The sequence below is a fragment of the Chroicocephalus ridibundus genome, chromosome 2 (genome assembly GCF_963924245.1).
Source record: "Chroicocephalus ridibundus chromosome 2, bChrRid1.1, whole genome shotgun sequence".
NCBI lineage: Eukaryota > Metazoa > Chordata > Aves > Charadriiformes > Laridae > Chroicocephalus > Chroicocephalus ridibundus.
In genome coordinates, this window is record NC_086285.1 from 121,632,665 (window position 1) to 121,655,706 (window position 23,042).

Genomic DNA, 23,042 nt, shown 5'->3' on the forward strand with positions numbered 1-23,042 from the left:
TTCCAGAGGAAAACACAGTGACTAATTCCAGCACATTAGCAAACAATACTACAGACACCCACAGAGATACAAATACCAACGTAATCTTTTAAGGAATATTATTTGCAAACCCTACAATAATGTTTTTACTTTTAAAAGAATGAATAGGGGTAACCTCCTGGCTTTCAAATAACTCCTTATTAAAACAAGGACTATTACCACTTAAAAGACTCACTATGAACATGTCAGGTGCTATGTAAGGCACATAATTCTCAAACTCTTGGCCAACATAACTAGCTGTTTTGGTTAACAAGAATTTACATGTTACTTGTCTGCCAGGATCCTGAAGTCATCTCAACATCCCCCAGACACTAAACAGAAACAAAACAAAACAAGAAAACTACAACTTTGGCCCGATTACGAAGGTAGGAAATAAAAAAAAAAAACAAACTATTTTTATTGGGATCCAACACAACTGAATCCAACACAACAGATAAGATTCTCGTTTCCTTACAGAAAGGTTGCACAAAAACTTCTCAAAATTTTAACCCAATTCACTGTAAAGTAGCACTTTGTGGCTCCTATTGTTTTCTTACATTCATAGTTTTCCATTAAAATTCTGGGGTTTAAGGTGTCTGTATTAAACATTTCAGGGAATCTGTAGAATTCTTGAGATCATGTATGAAGTTACCTACTTAAGAAATTCTCCTTTATGAATCAACATAAAAACAATTTGATCTGTTCCTCCAAGAGCAATTTTTTACCTTTAAACAATTTCAAAATTTGAGGCTTCCCTGAAAGTAAAACTAAGTATATTTTTGCCTTTCAAATAGGACAAAATTTTCCTAATTAACAAAGAATGGCTTTCTTCAAACTTCAACATATTTCAAACTGGTATCCTTCCTTCTCTTTTCCCCACGTATTACTGTACAGCTCTTCTCTTCAATATCTTCCTATTCCAACACTAAAATACAGTTCTTCTATAATACAAATCAGTGAGTAAACACCGATTTCAGAGATAACCTCTGTAAGACTGTCTGCTGTATTCTCCTTTTTAATGTGATACCAAAAGCCAAAGTCACAAGAGTTTTTAACACTGCAGAGCAACGGGTTTATAGAAATATAATCTTAATTCACATACTTCAGACGTGGTGAGTTGACCTGGCTGGAAGGTAAACCACTACCTAGTTGCTTGCTTGCTCCCCTGCAGTGGGATGGGGGAAAGAATCAGAAGGGCAAAAGTGATGAAGAACAAAAGGAAAAAAAACCACACCAAAAAAAACCCCAACCCAAAACCTCCTTCATCCAATCTTCTCCTCACCACCAGGAGACACATGCCCTGCCAGTACCCAAGCAACAACTACTTTAGGGGGAAAAAAAAAAACCACCAGTTTTATTGCTAAGCATGACATTACTTGGTATGGAATATCTCTCTGATCGCTACAGGTCAGCTGTGCCAGCTGCGTTCCCTCCTAATCTCTTGCCCACCCCCAGCCTACTCGCTGTGGAGGACAGAGTGGAAAACAGAAAAGCCTTGACACTGTGCAAGCGCTCTTCAGCAATAGCTAAAGCATTGTGTTTATCAGCATGGTTTTGGTCACAAATACAAAGCATGTTTCTCCGGAGACAGATGCTTAGACATCTCTCTGGCAGCCCATATATATTTCATTAGCAGCCAGCCCATATATAATTTCATTAGCTGCTTCTTGTTCCTTTTCATCAGCAGCACTGAAAGCCCCAATCTTCAAATTTCCTAAAAATGATACCATCTTTCTTAATGACAAAGATCAGTGCTTTTTCTTCTACTTATATTTTTACCAGCCTTGGGAATTTTTTTTCTGGCTGCTGCCAAATCACATTGATTGCAAACACTTCAGCTGTTAGATAGATGTTACTTACTACACACACAGTGACAGAAATTATGGACGCTGTGCATCCAGTGAGCATACTCTCCAACATTGCTCCTGATATGGTTGAGATGAAAAGATTTGTTCTGGAAGTCACTGCAAGGAATATTAGAAAAATCTACTCAAACTTGTTACTGTTGCAGGCTTAGGAACCTAACACAGTACAGAAATGAGACTTAAGACCTTCAAACAAGTCCACAAGAAAGTCAAGAGGGACATATAACTGTTCTCAATTCCTATGGGAAACTTTACTGTAGTCCAGATAATGCAGACATAAACCTTGATAAAACAGATTTTCTGCAAAAGCACCTGCATCTCCCCTTTGCTGAAGGACAACTTCCTTCTTCCGACAAAAAGGAGAAAAATTAGAACAAACACCCCCAACGTTTGTGAGAGACAAAGCTAGAAAAGACATTTCTTTCAAAAGTAGGCATCATGAAAAGACATAATTTAAAAAACAACCTGGCAAAGTCTGCTGCCACCTTGGCCTAAGCGTTCAAGAGCTGCTCTTGCTAACAAGATCTAGCCTTGCCGTGTTTTCATCAAGTTATTCTTGTAGTGTACCCAAACCCAACACCTCCTCTTCTTGCCTGGTCTGCTTGTCAACTTACCATACAGCTCTACCCAAATACATAAACACAATGAAACATCTTCCTTTCTGTGCACACTTTGTCTCAGCTACCCGGGTCTCCAGCACAATCATAATTACAATGAGTACAGACCTGACCAGTTTATTTCACTGTCATTCAACAGCTGCTTAGGTAGCAGCAGATGCTTGAGTAGCCAATTAATTACTTCAGAAGCTAAAAGGATCAGGGAAACATTAAAGATATTAATTTAGTCCTAAAAATAAATCTCATCTACTGGCACAGGTTTGTCAGCAAAGACCTGTGAAAAAGAGCACAGGTCACATGTCACATCAACCAGCAGCAACAGCAACAAAGCATTCAAGACAACCCATGACAGCCAGAAGAGTAACAGAGAAATACATCTTTCCTGATAGTGTGGGGAGGGAAGAAAACTGAAAGCAGAATACCGAGGGCTGGAGTTTGATGACTTCCACAGCAATCATCTTTCCAGCTGTCATTGATACTTTAATACTGGTTATCTTCCCGAGGTTGGCATGGGTTTCCACAAACCTTACCTATGCTGTCATGAATATGACCCTTAACATGCTGGGGAGCCCCTCAAGTGCCTGTATACTAACGCGCACAGTATGGGGAACAAACATGACAACTTGGAGATCTGCATGCAGTTCCAGGGCTACAATCTTATTGGGATCACAGAGATGGGATATGGCTCCCATGACTGCAGTGTTGCAACAGAGGGACACGGGCTGCTTAGGGAGGACAGGAAGCGAACACAAAGCGGGGCAGTCACCCTTTATGTGAGAGAGCAGCTGGAGTGCATGGAGCTCTGCCTGGGGATGGAAGAGGGGCCAATTGGGAGTTTATGGGTTAGGATTAAAGGTGTCATTAGAGCGCGTGTCTGCTATAGTCCACCTGACCAGGAAGAACAAGTGGATCATGCCCTCTACAGACAGATATGAAAACAGTCTCACATTCACAGGCCCTGGTTCTCATGGGGGGCTTCAGCCACGCCAATAATCTGCTGGAAGGACAACACAGCCAGATAAAAGCAGTCCAGGAGGTTTCTGGAGTGCATTGATGGTAACTTCCTGACACAAGTGATAGAGAAGTCAATGAGGGGAGGTGCTCTGCTGGACTTCATACTCACCAACAAGGAGGGGCTTATCAGGGATGCAAAGGTCAAAGGCAGCCTTTGCTGCAGTGACCATGAGATGGTGAAGTTCAGCCCTGCCCCTAGGGGCAGGAAGGAGAAGTAAAAGCAAGCTCGCAACCCTGGACTTCAAGAGAGCAGACTTTGGCCTCTTCAAAGATCTGCTCAGAACAGTCCCATGGGATAACACCCTCAAAGGAAGAGGGGGGCAAGAAAGATGGATAATATTCAAGGATCACCTCCTCAAAGCTCAAGAGAGCTTCATGTCAATGAATATGAAGTCAGCCAAAAATGCCAGGAAGCCGGCATTGATGAACAAGGAGCTCCTAGCCAAACTCAAACACAAAACGGAAGCATACTGAAGGTAGAAGGAAGGACAGGTAATGTGGGAGGAATTCAGAAACACCATATGAGCATTCAGGGATGCAGTCGAGGTGATCCTTCCCAGCCCTCACTCAGCACTGGCGAGTACTGTTTCCAGTTTTGGGCTTCCCAGCAGCACAGAGGCACAGACGTACTGGAGATAGTCCAACAAAGGGCCATGAAGACAAAGAAACTGGACCATCTCTCCTATGAGGAAAGGCTGAGAGAGCTAGGACTGTTCAGCCTGGAAAAGAGAAGGCTCAGCAGGAGCTTATGAATATATATATACATATACATGCACCCTTTATAATGTACATGAAGGGAGGGTGCAAAGATACAGACTCTTTTCAGTGGTGCCCACTGACAGGATCAGAGTCAATGGGGACAAACTGAAGCACAGAAGGTTCCCTCTGAACATCAGGAAACACTTCTTTACTGTGAGGGTGACCAAGCACTGGCACAGGTTGCCCAGGGAGTTTGCAGAACCTCTATGATAGTCCTCATAGATACTCTAAAGCTATCTGGACATGGTCCTAGGCAACTGCCTCCAAGTGGCCCTGCTTGAGCAGGGGGGTTGGACCAGATAACGTCCAGAGGTCCTGTCCTATCCCAACTATTCTGTGATTTTCTTCCACTATTGTCTTTCTCCATTTCTACCAACCATCACTCCTGGCACAGTGCAAGGCAATGCACGAACCAGGAAGACAAAATTCACATTTAACCAAAGAAAATATCTAAAAACATAACCACCTAGAACTAGTTTTATTTTTGTTGTCCTTATTGCACTGTACATAGTCCATAGTAAGTAAGAAACAGCACTTCTGATTCAAGAAACATAGAATCCGGACTGTCACTCGGTGTACAAGGTAAGCAAATGGGAAGTGCACTGCAGGATATGAAACAACACACCCATATAGGACACCTTGGAATAAATACCATACCAAATGTTCCGCCTAAAGCTACTGCAATGTGAGCATGAGCTCATACCTAATTCAGATGAAATCTTCACTAGCAATTGATCCAGATCTGTATCAGCAATCATGGACACACAGCTACACGTCAGTCATCAAAAGTCCTCGTTTCAGGGCATTATTTAAAACTCAATCTGATAAAACACATTAGGGCATTAAAGAGATCATCTTGTATTTCAGAGATGTTAAAAATATCACATGGATCATTTTTTTGTCTCCGTTTTTTATAGCTTGCTAGTTATTAATAGTTTTATGTTTTAGACTGAAAACAAGACCACTGGGGGACGGATGCTTTCCTTCTTAAAAATATCTGTAAAAATGGCTCAATGTTTTACCTCAGGTAGTTTCCTGTTATCTAAATATTCTTCACAACACTGCATTAGTTTATCATCCCTTATCTTCACAGAAAAAACACAAAACTCAGTTTTATACAGAAAATTAATAATTTATCATGCTGTACACTTATACCAAATCAAAGCCTAAACAACATGCCATGCACTTAGAAGCAATCAACATAGTGAAGTATACAACAGAACAACTAAATTTAACACTGGATCAATGACTAACATTCTGAAGAACAGTAGTAAGTTAGAACTGTGATTATCTAAATGAGACAGTCAGAAAAGCATTAGTGAGATTACAAACTGTGATTTCTTACGTGCCAAAGAAGAAAAGATTAACAGACTTGGAGATAACAAATTTCATTTAAGAAATCGAGCTGTTATCATACATTAAAAAAAAAAAAAAAAAAAAAAGAAAACCACTACACAAACCCAAACCAAAAACACACAAGAAAAAAGCCTTACATCAAGAACACTTTCAAAGCAATTAGCAAAAAATTTAACAACCACATATTTAAAAAACAAGATGCTCATCATCAGAGCAGCTCTAGCAACATTATACACCAATCTCCTGAGGAAAAAAAAAAGAAAGAAAAAAAAATACTGAAAAGCTCAGACAGGTAATACTTCATAGAGAATCCAGGGACATTGTAAAATTCAAATGAAATAAACACAGCTTTGCAGAAAACAGGTCTTGCCAAAGTTCCTCATCTGCTAGTCAACAGCTGTTTTCACAGGATTTCCAAAAAGCACATTCAACACATTGCATAAAAATTGACACAGATTCAAATGGGTTAACAGAAAGTTCTCCACTATTAATTGTAAATGGGGAATCATCTCATGGGGACATTTCTAGAACAAGTCCCATATGGATCTCTTCTCATCTCAAGGTTATATGATACTATTCTCAGCAATATGGGAGTTATAAATACACTATTGGCAGACTTCACACATGGCAAATTAACACAAAAGCGTTAAAGATTAAATTCTACAAACTAATCGAAATATACAGTAAGTAGATCTCTGCTGAAGATTGCTTCTAAAATACCATAGTCACGATTTTAGGAGCTAGGAATATTTTCCGCAACTACAGGATAGGGACTTTAGTCTGTAAAACAGAATCATTAAACAATTTTGCAATGAAGGACAATACCCAAAGTAACGTAAGACTACTGTAAACTGGTTCCTAGTCACAAATTAAAATCCACAGAGAACACAGATAAATCCTATAGTAAGTGTTCAACTTCCATAGGATTTTATTTGTTGTTACACATTTGTTGTTAATCAGAAGTTGTTTCTAAAACATATGCAATAACCAGCAAAAAAGCAAAAAATTGTATGTAATTGTATGTAATTTTTTTTACTTGATTTGTTGAATATTTAATATGAGTTTTGCACTATTTGTAATTTAACAATAAATTCAAATTTATTTCATGGGTATGGCGAGACTGCATTTGAGTCTGCATACGTATACCTCCTTGTATGGAAAATAGATTAGAAAGATACAGATCCCCTCAACCTACTCAAAACACCAACAACTACAGATGTTTCTGGAGGTTAACAGGCATCATTCATATGGTGCAAATGGATGAATCTGTATCAGCTAGAACAGAAAGTCTTCAAAATTGTTTTTAGCAGTGGTGTTTTTCAATACTCCAGACAATGTACATTCACTGCCATAAAGATGAAACCTCTAACTGCAAGTCTGAAGAACTGTCAGTTCACTGTTTTTTGGAGCCAGTAAAAGGGGAAATCTCATTGGTCAGATCTCCTTTTATTAGTGAAGAAAAAAAAAAATAAAATTAAAATTTCTTCCTCTAGCAGTATTTTTAAACATGATGCATGACACAATGCTCAATACAGCTTCTAACACATTTAATACTGTTCTATTCTCCAATCTTGGGCTATTAGTTGATTATATAGCAAGTCAGAAATAATTCAATAGCTAATTCTGAAACGGTATCCTACAGAAACTTAAAAATCAGCATTGCTATAACCACTAGAAATGCAACTTATAGATTTATTTTGTTTGGGTTTTTTCCCTCTACTGAAAGCACATTCAATTAGGAAAGTAAATATTTTTACTTAAGTATTTTTCTTCTAATTTCTACAATTTTAGCAAAATTTCAACTCCAACTTTAAAATAATTAAATTTCATTAAGATATTTGTTCAATTAAGTCTGTTCTAGACAGGATGACTTTGGACACCAACAATGAAATGGTTTTATAGTGGCATTTTAAGTCTAAGCTCTGCCAGTTCTTCCCGAATTTTGCTTTAATGAGTTCAGTTATTGAGAAAAACAGAAAACTGTAGTGTCTGTAAATCAAATATTCCAACTATCATCATAAATTAAATTTTAAAAAAAATACAGACACAATAATGTGAAGGTAAAGAAGGACAACTGCAAATTTAAGAAAGTGAATTGACCATTTGGGATACCTTGCAAAAAGACATCTTTAGTACATGAAAGCCCTGAAACCAATCTCTGCACTGTATTCATACAAATCTAGCACTGGATCCCACACAGTGCACAACCATCACATGCTGCTCCCCAGAACATCATTGTATCATATGAATACAAAAGATTACCCAAAACAGACTAAGAGCTGTAGAAAAACAAGCAGAGATAGTCACTTGTAGAAACAGTCTTAGTAATGAAAAGCCAGTAGATGAGCTATCTTTCACCACAGACAGATGTGGAAATGGTTAAAGATTGGACCATGTCAGTGAAATACCATAGCTCAAACGTTTCCAGTGCATACAGTTTTTCCTCCTCAGTGAATGAGTGCACCACATTCAAATAACTGGCTGGCTTAAGTGAAAACTCATTTCACCTAAGGTCTCACAATTACTTTGTCCTTGTGAACTTAGCTGTGCACCGTAAGTGCCTGTATTTTTTTCCCTTTTCTGACTAAGAGCAAGGCCACAAAAATGAGTACTCCATGAAATCTTATGCAGGCAAGTTCCCTGACTAATAACTAAGTATACCTAAGGGCTTTAGGAAAACTATCAGATAAAAATACAAAACAACTGATTCAGAAAGAAATATGCATGTTTAGTCAAAGCTTATCTGTTGGTAAAAGTGAAAGACAGTCATGAATGACTGAACTGCAATAATTTATTCAGCATCAGGTGGTAGGAATGACTGTGCTGCGCTAACATCATGGAAAAAATCTTTGCACTCACAGAATAAGGCAGAAAACTTACACATGAAACTGCCTGAGTTCATAATGAGCTCAAGCCATTAGTCAGAATGCCAAGGAACTTAAAGGGAAGACACTATTCATCAGAAAGTTGACTAAAATGTTTCTGTTAAAAGGTTTGGTAGCAATCTGTGGAACTGAACTGAAAATCTGCACTGCAAGCCCAAAAAAGACCACTGCCTCCAAATTAAGCCTTTAATAACAGCCTTTAATCTTAATAAAGGAATATAGCTGAAAATAGCTGTCAAACAACAGCCACATCTGAGGTACAGACATGCCCCTGAAGAAATTATGAAACAAAGGGACAGACAAGTTTCATTCAAGAAACTTGTAAGAAATCCATGAGAACAATTCCCTAGAAAGGAGTAAAAGAAGGCAATAGCAGCAAAAAAACATGAACATCTACCACATCCTGCAAAACCCATAGGTCTTTTATGAGGTGATATTTCTACACAGCATCAAGGGAGGAGATTAACAAAGGATTTGTTTTGTTTTAAACAGGCTAGCTGTATTATTCCTATTTCAGTGCAGCCCTTGAGCTGCATTAAACTTACTGCCTTGAAGACACAGGCTCTACTACAAAACCCTCAGACAAGATAATATTATCTGTGTATCATTGTGGCAAACACAGTCAACAGCATGCTGCCCTGTATTAGCAACAGCATAACTAGCACATAGACAGGAGTAACTATTCTCTATTCAGCAACTTGTGAAACCATATTTGGGGTACTGTGTCCAATTTGGAGATCTCAATAAGAGAGAGACATTAACATAACAGAGCAAGCCCAGAGGAAAGCTTCCAAGATGGAGCATACGATGTATGAGTAGAAACTGAAAGAAATGGGCTTGTTCAGTCTTAAGTAGAAATGGCTAAGGGGAGGATGATTTTTATTTTTTGCCATCTTCAACTATGTAATAGAATTGTATAGAGAAGATGAACTGAATACTTGGAGGTACACAGAGAAAAGACGCAAGACAATTAATACAAGGCACAAGATGAGAAATTACAATTACATATTACAATTTTCTCACAGTTGTCAAACACTGTAACAGGTTTCCCAGAGAGACGGCAAAACCTCCAACCCTGGAGTTATTCAAAACTCAACCGGACATGGACCTGAGCAACCTGATCTAGTAGGATCTGCTTTCAGGAAGAGGTTGGATCAGATGACTTCCAGTCCCTGCCAATCTAAATTAATCTATGATCCAACAGCAAGTCTTTAGAAATACCACAACTGCCACACACACCAGGAACAAAGAATATGAGCACATAGGCTGTGCCCACATCTATGGGCTCAGCACCTGAAAGCACTGGCAACCATTTGTCTTGTTGATAGCATTTTCAGCTCTTTCCTCCATTTCTGCACAAGTCCAATTAGGAGTGATATCACCCTTTCCAATTAGGAAAATTATTTCCTAATAACAGAATTCGGTTGATAGCAAGTTGCGAGCTAAAACCAATGGAGATGTATCCAAGTTCTACCTAGCTTGTACAGCCTCCCTTTGTTTAGGGATTGCCAGAGAAGTAGTAAAGTTTTAATAAGAGAAGCAGAAGACGAGAAGAGAGAAAACAGTAGCTGTTTTTTTCCTCCTCAATCTCATTCCACTGTTCAGGATTTCTTGTTACTGATGTCAAAGACAGACTGCATCTTCCCTGATCACTACATTGTTCCATAACCAGTTCTTAAGAGAACTACAAAGGTCCAAGCTGAACAAGTTAGACTGCAATTGACTACAATATTGAGAGCTCTGAGGTACTCTTCCATCCAATCTGGTAAAGGTTCTCTGCTGGAGTTAGACAGAAAGGAAGAGCCCAGACATGAGTAAGAGATAATTTTTTGAGATCAGTTATGTTGTCCAATGTGATTTTGATGCTGACAGAAAATGGGAAAAGCAAAGAAAAAAATTCTCTGGCAATACACAGATTGGCTTGCTAGTAAAATAAGATCAGCAAACACACTCTCTTGGTCACCACTGTCTTGCTCCTTTGTCTTATTCTCCTCACCTTTGGATCCTTTCCATGATGTAAATTTGAAGCTAAATGTGTGTTCTAAATAGCTGTCAGCACCAGACATTGACTATTCAAGTCCCTTTTATTAGTACTGTTATCTACAACACTGAAAAAAAATGCATTGGTGCCAAAGGTTCCTGCTCTCAGCTTTCAGTCTCTAACTGCAGTATACATAGATATTTGTAACTTCCAGCAAAGTTTCAGAATCATGGGCCATCTTCACTGACTAATTCAGAAACAACTTCAGTCTGTATCTTTTTATTTCATGTACAAGAGAAGGAGCATCAGATGAAGTACTATGAGAAAAGCAGTCGTTCTGGAGAAGCAGCATATGTTATCTGCTCCCATCAAATACTTTAGACTATCACATAGAAGTATAATTTAAACAAGATTTTTAAATTTTAAACGTTTAAAATGTTTTCTACCATTTTACTTTGCCATCCTATCCCTCTAGGTTTTGCTTCAAAACATCCACTCAGTTAAACAGGGAAAATGAAAAACAGTAAAATTGATTTGTAACTGCTGACAGTAGAAAACAACTATCCATTTATGTGTTTGAGCTCCTCTGACTATCAAAAGACCACCAGGGTGCTGAGGTAAGGTTGCAGTCATCTCTACCTCATCCCATCTTCTGTTCTTACAGAAGAGAGGAAAGGAGGCACACAAACAACCCAAACATAGTGTTATGAATTCTTCTCAACCATATAAACCCTATATTTTTATATTATGTGGAATATTATAATGTCTTAGTCTCAAAACACAGAACAGTGTCTGAAAACCTGAAACTTAAATGCTTTTCCTCTCCTCATACTCTGAAATACATGGGATAACAAAGAACTAACATTTTGCAATGCCTCTACAAAAAAAAAAAAAAAAGAAAAGAAAAAAGCGTATACAAGTAATTATTGTGTAAATACAAACATTTAAATGTCGGACAGAAATAATTAAAGACCTTAAAATAAGTAATTAAGATTTCTCCCTCTAAACACATTGTCAGTATTCCAAATTGACCCAAACTGCGTTTCTCACAAAATCTGCAATTTCGCTAAAAAAATGCAGTAACTATTTTCTAATTAGCATGAAGGACAGAGGAAATGCAATAATGACCTCTTTGAGAATTCTCCCAGTGTTATGGTCTTGCTTGTGCAGACATCTGCTCCCTTTGATAAGCCATGAACTGCTTGCTAGGAGGGAATTCCACTCTATTAGCCCATAAGAATTCAAATTTTCATTCAGCTTTGACATGTCAGGAAGCCATTCTGCCACATAATCCACTTATTTTTCCCCTCCCACCTTCCAGTACACTGCTGCTCCATACAACATTTGTGAGTCCAACTTCTCCTTATCTTTTCAGTTCCTCTGACCATCAGGAAGAGAAACCAGCCAGGGAGCAGCTCCAGTTCCCTACAACACAGTTAGAACTTTCCTTCTATCTGCCACTGCACCTTGTGGCTTGTTGAGGAAGGAAGTGTTCTGATGAACCAAAATATCTTCACTGAAACATATCTTCACACATAAATTATGACAGATCCCAGACATTTATGACTTAACTGCAGGATATATTTCATTAAAAGCTGCTAACAGGTAAGGTGGCTGAACTTCCATAAACAATCTTAAGCCCTCCTCCTCTCCACACACAGAGTCAGCTTTGACTTAGAGACACCTATGTCATCACGCTCAGTGTAAAGGAGCAAACACACTGAAATATTCTATTCTATTCTAACATGCAAACGGTATGAGCATACAGCATAGGATTATTAGATGAATCATCTGCCTATAAACTTGGGGGGTAGGGCGTTATTGTTTGGTTTTGTTCTTTTTTTTTTTTTAAATCTTCCATTCTTACAACTTACGGAATCATGGAATCTTCAGAGTTGGAAGGGACCTCTAGAGATCATCTAGTCCAACTCCCCTGCTAGAGCAGGATTGCCTAAAGCACATCCCTCAGGGCTGCATCCAGGCGGGTCTTGAAAATCTCCAGAGAAGGGGACTCCACAACCTCCCTGGGCAGCCTGTTCCAATGCTTACATTTTCCCCAAGAGTACAGCCAGGATGCCTGTTGGGTTTAAGATAATATTTGACCTTCTTTCTCTCCATTCTATAGAGTAACATTTCCAGAAGCAAACTCCTGGGAAATCAGCATCACATCTACAAGCTGACAGACTTAGATTACCGGTGTAAAACTTTCCTATAGCCCTTTTCTTTACCATTTTCTATATTCCCTCCCTAAGTAAGACCGATCCAAGAAGTGCCACAAAGAATAACTCAAATATTGTAGGGTTTTGATTTATTTAAACTGGATGAGTTCACAACACAACTGCATACAGAATTAGGGCAGCACACCATCGAACAGTAGCTGGGAAGAGCGGTAATCTCACAAACTCATGTAACTACTGAAGATTTTTGTATCATTAAACCAGAGCTTGAAAGGGCTAACTGCAGTGTATACGTCTGAGATAGCAACAGAGAACTGTCTGAGTAGGACTTTTTTCCTTAAGGTTGATCAGACCTAAATAACCTACCCCCCCAAGAATACTTTTGATGCATACTGTCAATTTCATTTCACTCCTGGTACAAAGGAAACCAAACAGAAATATAAACCCCAATAGCTGTGCAGCAAGATGAAGTCAAGAAAGAAAAGCCTCAGCACTAGAGGCTCTGATTCTGAATAAGGTACTGCATAAGCCTTGTTTAGTAAGAGGATGTACTTCTACAAAGATACCCATTGAAGAAGAAACATTTAAATAATGAAGTAAAACTCCAGCTGCATACATTATGTAAGACTCTAATAGTTTCACTTACTTATAAAGATGCGGAAACTGCATTTTGCTTTCTAAATCATGCACCAACTGCTTGTAATTAAAGTCTACTCTGATATTGCACTAGTGTCTCATAGAACTAAGATGTCTCAATGGACCCCAGTAGCATCATTCTCTCAGTTGCAAGACTAAATTACATCCCTTTCAGTGAAGAAACACTGATAGACAAACCACTGAAAGAACTCCAACCCATTATATATTCCCTGATATTATTTTATATTTATTTGAACTGTAATAATAATTGACAGGCATGTCAATATTGTATGAGCGCTGTAAGCACGGGAGAAGAAGGAAGAAACTTTATAAGGGTTTACAAGTTAAACAGAAGATTGTGAGTGAACAAGAGGATAAAGACACCAGTCAACAGGAAACAATTCCTGCTGTTTCAGTGGTCCAATGAATGTGGACATTTTGTAGTAATGACTGCAGAGAGGAGTTTTAAGCACTAAGGACAAACAGCGAGATGGTTTTACAGGTATTTAGGTAGCACCTGATACGCAAGAAGTGCAGGAGAAAGCATCAGCGTTCCCTGGAAAAAAAAGGAAAACATTGCCTAGCCAGTAGTCACCCAACAGAGTGAAACGCCACCAGAGCATCAAGATACCGCCTGCCTTAGCTCAGGGGTAAGGCTAACCAGTTCTGAAAGGATCATCCAGTGAGAAAAAACTTGATGGTCTCCCAAAAACAGACAAAGAGAACACTAAGGAAAACAGCACATTTTTTTTGTCTGACACAGACTTGCGCAGTTATTTTACGTAGCTTTTCTTAAAGAAACTGTCTCCTCTCTGAAGCGGTTCTTTCAGAAGTGGAAGTTAACAAACTATAAAACCTGCGAAGAGAGATCCTACTGACAGAAGTAAACAACAAATATTCAAATTGTTTCTTAATTTCTGCTCACACGTGCTTTATTATTAATGCAGTTACTAATGTTTTAAAAGATGAACGCATTCCAGTCACTCCAGCAGGCAGTTTTGCAGTTCTTCCCTGGTTTCTACCTTTAATTTATAACACGATGAAACGGCGAGCTGTTTTGTTTTGGGTTTTTTTTGACTCACTTTTCCGGCCTGGGAAGCAAAAGAACAGCATTCACCTACCTCGCGACGGCAGATGAATCTTCTAGAGCATTTGAAACCGACAGAACAAAGATGCGAGATTAACACACGTTACCCGCCGCGGCGACGGCCCCCTTGTCAGCCGCCCCGACCCTCCCTCGGCACCCCAGAAGCCCCTCGCCCGGCGCCGCCCGTGCCCCCCCACCACCCACCACCCCCTTTCCCGCCGCGGTGCCCGGCCTGTCAGGCCGGGGGAGGCGGGTGCGCACCGCCCAGGCCGCCCCGCAGCGCCCGCCGGCCCCCGCCCGGCCGCGGCGCCTACCCCCGCCCTCACCTCACCGTCCCCCCTCTCCACCCCCTGAGGCGGGCGGCTCCCCACTCACCGATGCCGGGGGCCACATAGATGAAGTAAAGGCAGGAGGAGGAGAAGGAGAAGAAGAAGATGAAGGCGAGCATGGAGCGATTGGAGACCCGCAGCACCTTCCGGAGCAGTGGCATCCTCCCTCCCCGCCGGCGGCCGGCCGCTCCGCTCAATCCCGGCGAGCCGCGGCGGCGCTTCCCAGAGGGAGGCGGCCCGCTCCTCCCATGGATCGGGCAGCGAGAAGGTGACGAGGGGGCTGCGCTCGCCCTCTCCCTCCCTCCCGCCGCCTCCCCGGGAGCGAGCGGGCCGGTGGCGCCCGGCAGGGGCGGCGGCGCTTTGTGACCAGCCCGGCTGCCCCCCTGCCTTCGCGCTGCGCCTGTGGGCGGGCTGAACCCCGCAGGTGACGGCCGGAGCGGGGAGGAGGGTGGGGGTCTCCCTAGTGCTGCCGCGGGGACCGGGGAACGCTACCGCCGCTGCTCATGCCGCCGGGTGCCGCTGCCGCCCGCTCTCCCGCCTGCTGCCCCCTCACAAGCGGCGGCGGCAGCGGCAGCAGCATCCCCGCTGCCGGCGGGCAGTCACCTCCGCGCCCAGCCCAGCCCCGCCGCTCCCTCCCACCTCCCTCCTCTCTCCTCCGCCTCCTCCCGTACCGGCGGGGAGCGCGCTGCAGCCGCGCGGCCCCGACCCGAGCCCCGCCCCGCCAAGACGCGGCGGCTGCGGCGGTTGGAGCGCGCGCGAGCCCCGGCGGCGGCGGCGGACTGCAGAACTGCGGAGGCCGGGCGCGCGCTCGCCCCGCGCGGCGGCGGAGGGGGCCGGGGAGGGGGAGGGGGACGGGGACGAACGCCGGCGGTGCCGCCCTTGCCCCGCGGGCCAATGGGAGGCCTGGGAGAAGCGAGCCCGCTCTCCCGATTGGCCGGTGAGAGGAGGAGCGTTTGTATCAGCGGGGAGGGGGTGCCGAGGTCCGCCGGGGTCTCTGTTGCTGTCACGTGAGGGCGGGGCGGGAAGAACGGTTGGGGCCGTGAGGGGAGAGGAGGACCTGGGCGACCCTCTCTCCCGGCGTTCTGGTGGTGCCCGGCCGTCGGACGGGGGATACCTGTTCCTACCTCGGCCTTTTGCGGGACGTGGCGGGGAAGGGCCGGGTCCACCGGGCGGTGGCAGCGCCGGGCCTCCCAGGAGCTCGGCCAACCCCGGCCGTGCCAGCTTCCCACCCCACTATCTTCCAGTTCACAGCCGATGCTGCCCCTCTGCCAAGTGCGGGCACGGGCGTATCGCTCGCTTCAGCTGCTGTCAGCGCTCAACGGCTGGAAATGGGAGTCAGGTCTGGCAGAGCCAACAGCTCTCCACAGGGCAGGTTAGAAAACGTTTCCTGAAGACCTGGCTACACTTGCGCTTTCAAGTTTGCTGAATTCATGTGTGATAACCTACACGCTTCCATGAGCAGTTTGCTCTCAAGCCCACTGCACGCAAAATGTATTCTAACAGTCGGAAATATAAGCTTTGCATCAAGCAGCTGTTCTTTCTTGCATTAGCAACTAACCTTGGCTACTACCCCAAGTTGCTAGGTGATCCGGCCAAGCCGGCGATCCCTCCACACCTCTGCAGAATGCTGTCACCGGTGGGAAGATGTGTGCCAAGGGGCTGGCAGCTGGCCAGGACGTGCCTGAGTGCACCTGAGATGGCAGCAGGGATCCAGTTGCTTAAGAATCCAGGTCTGTATTGTTATGTGTGTTGAGTTTATTCAGATGTAGGACAAAAAGCATGGAGATACCGAATTGCTCCCACCCACTTCCACAAATACAATTTTGTCTCAGTCTCTATATTTGTGCTATGGTTTTTATGCAATAGGCATTATTGATAACTTAATTTTGTTTCAGTAATAACCGAGGCAAGTTATTTTGTTCACCCACCACAGCTCACAGTCAGGTAGAGTTTATCCTTTAGGACAAGGGGATGACCTTATCACTTCCTTCACTTCAGTCACAGGCAAATGGTTTCCAAACACTGCAGGCTTCCATATCAGTATTTTTGTATCATAAATGTAAAAAGCCTAAGTCAGTTGACATGTAAATGTCAGGGCTCAAAATACAAAATTATTGGTTCATCAGTGAAGTTGTGATTCAAATGAGTGATAGTAAATAACAAAACTGCATGTTTACTTAAAAGACCTTTTTCTTAAATAGCCAAAAAGAGGTTACTCTATCCTCTAGTCTTGCTAGACGTTGAACAGGAACGTCTCTATGTACAGTAGAAAACAGCACACACAGTAATGATCTATAGCCACATCATGGAATTTCCTGCTTGTCACTTCAGTGCAGAGCATAGACATAAGAATTTCCCAGTAAGGGTTTCCATAGGAGAGAGAGAAATTCTGTGCCTTCAGCTCTGAAACAGAGATTTGTCAGTAATGTTTTGATGGATGTTATTGCAATGGGTATCAGATAAACGGATAGACTGAGTGATGCATTTTGTCACAAAATTGTTTCTGAATTGCCAGTAGTGGCTATGTATCTTGATATATGTCATTTATTTTATTGAGCAGAGTGTAAAACTAGCTATAAAAATACAACATTGAACCACTGTATACATATATGGCTTAAATTTGAAGCTTCAGCTGACTGTAATATAGAGGGTCCCTATGGACGTGAACTCAAGTTTATGAAGCAAAAATATACTGTATCTTTATGTCTTGTTACTATCTTACATTAAAGTAAAATTTATTATATATGTGATGTAGCATTATTAATGTTTTATTTTTATGTATTGAAGCTGTTGATTTACTTTATTAACTGTAATAACTGTGTATTAATTGACACATACTCCTCCGGTATTCCACTTTTATTAGTATTTTTTGATATTGTTTTAGAAGATTTTTTTCTGTGCTGTAAACATAGAGGAGGATATTAGAAGATCAATACAATGACAACTTGCAGAATCTTGTCAGAGACAATACTGAGATCCGTGGTACATGAAATCTTAAGACCGGCCTTTTGTGTGTTCCTCCACACAACTTTTGTGTGGAGAAAGATTAAGTGGTGCTGTACATATCACTGTCTCTGCATAGCTAAAAGCAGGTGCCATGTGTTCAGCTCAACAACGTTAATTTCATTTTAATCACATAGGCTGTTAGGTGCCCTTTTATAAGACTTTAAATGCTACTGTGATGAGCATGAGAAAACCTGTGGAATAATATCTTAAATATATAGAGATATTTGTGGAAGAATATAAAAATGGGATTTCAGAAGATAGATGTGTCATGTTTAACTGAATCTCCAGCAGCAGGACGCTGCAGGAGCAGCAGCATGACTCACATGCAGTTGTGGTAGACAACTAGGCCCAGATATCTGCTCTGAAAATAATACTTGAAACATCCTCCATCTTCTTTAGATCATCCTTAGAAAGATCATTGCACAATAAGTAGAGAAATTTACTTATTTCATTGAGTATACGTTGCTCTTTGCTGTATTTCATCCTGCCATGGAATTTATGCAGAAAAGTTCTTAAACAATTGTAGCTTACTCTGGAAGAAGATGATAGTTCAAAAAAACTCCATCCTCATTCCTGCTTTCAATCTAACCATCCAAAAGCAAGTTTTCTATGGATCAGCAAACATGAAATCAAACACTATCTCACCAGAGCAACAACTGCAAAACCACCACCGTCTCCAAAGCTACAGTTATCAACACACCTGTTAGTTGTTCCAAAATGTCATATATTTCATCAAGTCCAACAAGTGCTGCCATAGGAAGTACATACATTAAACTAACATGCTTCCTATGTTGCATTGGCACAACCGTGCATGACAATATTCCGTTAACAAAATCAGGACACTGAAGTAAGAGCACTTTTTTGGTAGGGCAAGAAGGACAGATTTGATGATTTTTCATCTGGATCACTTGATCCAGATGGATTTGAAAGAGTGACATCCATTTGAAATCCATTTGAATTTGGAATCCATTTGAAAGAGTGACAACCCAAACCATTGTGTCTTTATAATTGTGGACATCGAGTGCTGTGAGACAACAGCAGGAAGGAATGCCAGAAGACCTTGAGGGAAGCAAAAGTATCTTAAACTCCTGTAGTCACTGAGTGTAGAACTCGAGCCTGACACAAGCGTCACTGAAGCTGTGTCAGAGGTTCCACTGTCCAAGGAGGCAGAAGGTGGTATTCTGCTTAAATCATCTGTTAGAGTTGGGGTTAAAACAATACATGTATTAATGTGCTGTCCATATAACATCCAGTTTTACAGTCTGCAATACTAATTTAAAATCTCACATTTTGTTTTTCAGGTCATTTACTGCTGGATTTGTATGTTAGTTCTTATTTCTCATACCCAGTCTTTGAATCAGGTGAACTATTCCAGTAAACTTTTGTTTAACTAGATGGTTTTTTCTCTTCTGTGTAATGATCTATCTTGAGTCTGTCTTTCCTCCAATTAATACTCCTGTACACATTGCCAAGTTTTACCTGTCTGCCTCCATATTCTGTAGGCCTCCATTGTTCAGGCAGAAAGACAGCGTGACTGTCACTTCTTGTCATTTATCTGCTTAAAACACTTTTTATCAACAATAAAGTACTAAAGTGCCATACAAATCTTGCAACTTTTGCATTGTCTTCTTTGTTTCTGCAAGTTTAATCATTAACACTGACATCATGTTGTCCTGCCTACATCCTACCTTTAAATTCCAATACAGTCATATTTACTTGCTCCTTGGTTGCTGCCTGTCAGTTTGTCTTCATTTTGAGCTAAGGCAGCCCAACTGCCCTGTGTTAATTGTCTGTAATCAATAGCCCATCAAGCAGCATAGTTCTTTCACAATCTTTTTGCAAGAATTCTCTCCCACTCACAACACCTATTCCCAGTGAACTGCAGTCAAGCCACAAACCTCCCTTCACTCCCCAAGCCACAGGCAAAAGTACGTGATCAGCTTTCTCCTCACCACAGGGAATTCCATGAAATCTTCGCCATGGCTTGGCTTCTTAAATCTTTTGCCATCACTGCTTTAGTTTTCTTCCTTACCTTTTCTCTTTTCCTAAATGATAGTAATAAAAATAGATAAACGAGTGTAACATGGTTTCATTATTAATCCTACAGGTAGCAGTTACTTTGTTGGTATTGTTCATAAGTACCTGTGGTTTTTCATTGACTTGGATTTAGCAGCTGGATTTTTATTAATAACACTTTGTTATATAGGGCAGCAGCTTTTCGGGATCCTGTGCAGTAATCAATACGTAATCCTTCTTGCAAGGTCAACAAGGAGTTAAAATGCTTTGAGTTAGAAAGCTCAGGCTAAGAAGCATGAGAACAGGCCTGACAATTCCAAGAAAATGCACAGTCTGTGTAAGGTTTTTAAAGATTAAGATTTTTAAAGATTAAGATAAAGATTAATTATGATTAAAGATTAAATCAAGTTGTGTCAGGGGTGATCTAGACTGTAATTTAGCATGGAAAGTTAGTGTCCTTCAGAGAACTGCAGTAATGTGCTTAAGTTTGGGTCATGTTACCTAACCTCATTACATCAGTTATAATCCCATTATTAAATCAAATGTCAAATTGGAAGTATTTTGAGAATGTTTGAGATTTTTCTGGTAGTACAACTTTGGACCTGAAACTTATTTTTAATAACTGCAGTCTCTGAATTCTACATTCACAAATAAGTTTGTAAGTGCGTTATAGTTGCTACCATAAGAGAGTATTATCCAACAAGAATGACTGTGAGTCTATTTTCTTTCACAGGCAGAATGGAAAAAAATGAAACATTAGGCAAGGCCTGGTATTCTTTGCTTCCAGCATTCCTCCCATATGTTTCCCAGGCTGTGATATTTTGCAAAATCATACTCCTTTATTTTCAATTAAGTTAATAGATAACAACTAGGTTCATATTTCACTCATATTTAAGTTTTCTGGCCGATACTGCTTATTTTGGTTTGAAGTAGATCCAGATGCCATTTTTTTTTATAAAAAGCCTCAATTACTACTTTTGGAAAGCTTCCCTCCGTGGAATGAAAGGCACCTTTTTCTAATGCTAATCCTGAATCCATAGATCACAAGCAGTGTCTGTTCTAGAGCTAACCCATGCAACATACAGAAGTGGGAGGAAAGCTGTTAGTTTTTGTAAAGAGGCTCATCCTAGGATTTCATATTGTTTTAACACTGCAGATAACCCAAAATAGAGTCATTTCTCTCAGTAACAGTTAAAAGAAAAATGAGGAAAAAATATTTTGGAGGGGAGGATTGCTTTTGTCAAATTTTAATGTTAAGTGTTGGAAAGCTACTTCCATTAAAATCATATAATAGCCATTATATGTCCATTCTACTAATAACCATAAAATATGCAAAACTCCCCAGCCAAATTGTAACACCCAGTTTAATGAAGTCAAGAGGAATATGTAATAAACTATTACATGCCATATTAATATTTTATGAAAGAAACTAGAGCACGTATTAGGGGGGACTAAGTTTATAACTCAACAAAGGAAGTTAAAATATTCCTACTTAAGAATCTGTCAAGAATTTTCTGTTAGCAGAAGGCCAGTCTATCGAAGCCAAAGGGACAAATAAAGGGAGACACAGTAAATAAAATAATTAATTGTCACCTTTGGATTTACAGATGAGTCTTTTAGCAAAATCAGTTGGAGCAGAGCAAGGAATTGACATTTCAGAGTATCATATGATAAAATAAGCCATTATCATCATTACACATCAGCGAGCTGTGGCTGAGTATGCCTCTCACCTTTTCCCCCATAGCACAGATCAGAGCCACAGAACACGTGTTCTTGTGCAGTCCTGTATTGATATTAGTTAAAGAGAGTAAAGAGAGACCTGTGCAATCAGAGAGAGGGGATAATCCCTTCACATAACTTCAGGCTTTCTTACATAATTAACTGAGAGAAAGAAGCACCTCACCTACATTTTACAGACTCCACTGTTGGCATAAGGAGCCTCCGTTAACTACGCTGTGTGATTATTCTCCATGTTATCAGAGGTACATAAGATATACAGAATCACAAATAATCAATCATTACTGTGGGAAAACACTCATTGTGCTGTCACGTATCTTAAAAAGAGTGAATTTAATAAGGATTATCATCTTGAGATTAGGCAATTTGTAAATTTTTCTGTGTCATGGATATAACTATTTGCTATGCCATAACATTGTAAGCATCTTATGTGGAAAAGACAGTATCTTGCATTCGATCATGTACAGATTCGTCTAAAATAGTGCATGCATAGTTGTTTGAAATCTATGTAGCAAGAATAATGTGCCAGTAAAAAATATTTTTATTGCTATAAAAGTGCAGTATGAAGAGAAATTGATAAAATAGTAGGTTTACTATTTGGGTATCATGGGACTTATTTCACTGTGAAATACAGGTGAAAAATAGATGCAAAAGGAGACATAATCACCACTAACTAACATCAAATACTATTTTTACAGAAATCAGAATTTAAATGGCCTGAATTACTGACATCAGAATTAGTCTGAAACCTCTCTCTGCTGCATTTGGAGGAATAGCTGTTCCTTAAAACGTTTCTGAAAAAGGAGTGTGACTAAGGAATCCTAAGAGCAGACTGCAGGCTAAGCTTACACTCTTGGAGTGCTTCCCTAACATCACTTTTAAAGATGTCATTCAAGTCTTAAAAATCAGAGTACAAAACTAAATCATGCAGTTTGGCTGGTAATCGCTTCAGTGGTGAAATAAATTAATAGAAGATTTTGTGGAAGGCTTGAGGGCTTTTGCTTTGCTTTGTTTTTCATGGGTAAAATCTTATCCTCAGAGACACAATTCCTTCGCATATATAAATAGAAACAATCTGGTCCCACTCTTTCTACTGCAATTAGGGAAAAAGCAATCAGAATTTGTTAAACAGACTTCAGAAAGAGTAGTCTTACGTCTTGAAGACAGATGTTTTCTGATTAAGCTTTCTCTCGTGGTCTCATTTAGAAATTGCACAAGTCACAGATAACTTTAGCAAAGGTTACAGTTGGTGCAATTCCACTGCTTTGTTCAGTTCTCAATACCAGCTTTATTTAGTTTGTGATATAGTGTTTAAATAGTTTGAACCTTCTTAAGAGATGAAGCAATGCTACTGTCCTCAGAAAAACTCTTTGGTTCACTGTTAACCTAAATACTGAAGTGTCATCTTGCTACTTTTCTGATGATGCTATGCAAAAAGGAAGTGCTAAAGTGCTAAAAGTGAATAAATGTATTTTCATGAACACAATCTCATTTACACAGAGGCTCATGTACTGACAGTTGCGTAGAGATGGTGATGCTGACCATAATTGTTGTTGCTT

The 23,042-nt window shown here is 40.6% G+C and overlaps 1 protein-coding gene across 2 annotated transcripts in view; it reads right to left on the minus strand.

Annotated features, from left to right (window-relative positions):
• B4GALT6 (beta-1,4-galactosyltransferase 6) overlaps positions 1-15,437 on the minus strand; it is a 34,001-nt gene extending 18,564 nt beyond the window's left edge. The window contains exons 1-2 of one of the 2 annotated variants that reach the window (XM_063326774.1): positions 14,771-14,871; positions 1,879-1,982 (exon numbers count right to left, since the gene is read on the minus strand). In XM_063326774.1, coding sequence (XP_063182844.1) covers positions 1,879-1,915 — 37 coding nt within the window. In that variant the 5' untranslated portion in view covers positions 1,916-1,982; positions 14,771-14,871. Of the gene's footprint in view, positions 1-1,878; positions 1,983-14,770 lie in introns of both variants that reach the window. The other variant, XM_063326773.1, reaches the window with a different exon arrangement.
• Between the last annotated feature and the right edge of the window lie 7,605 nt (positions 15,438-23,042).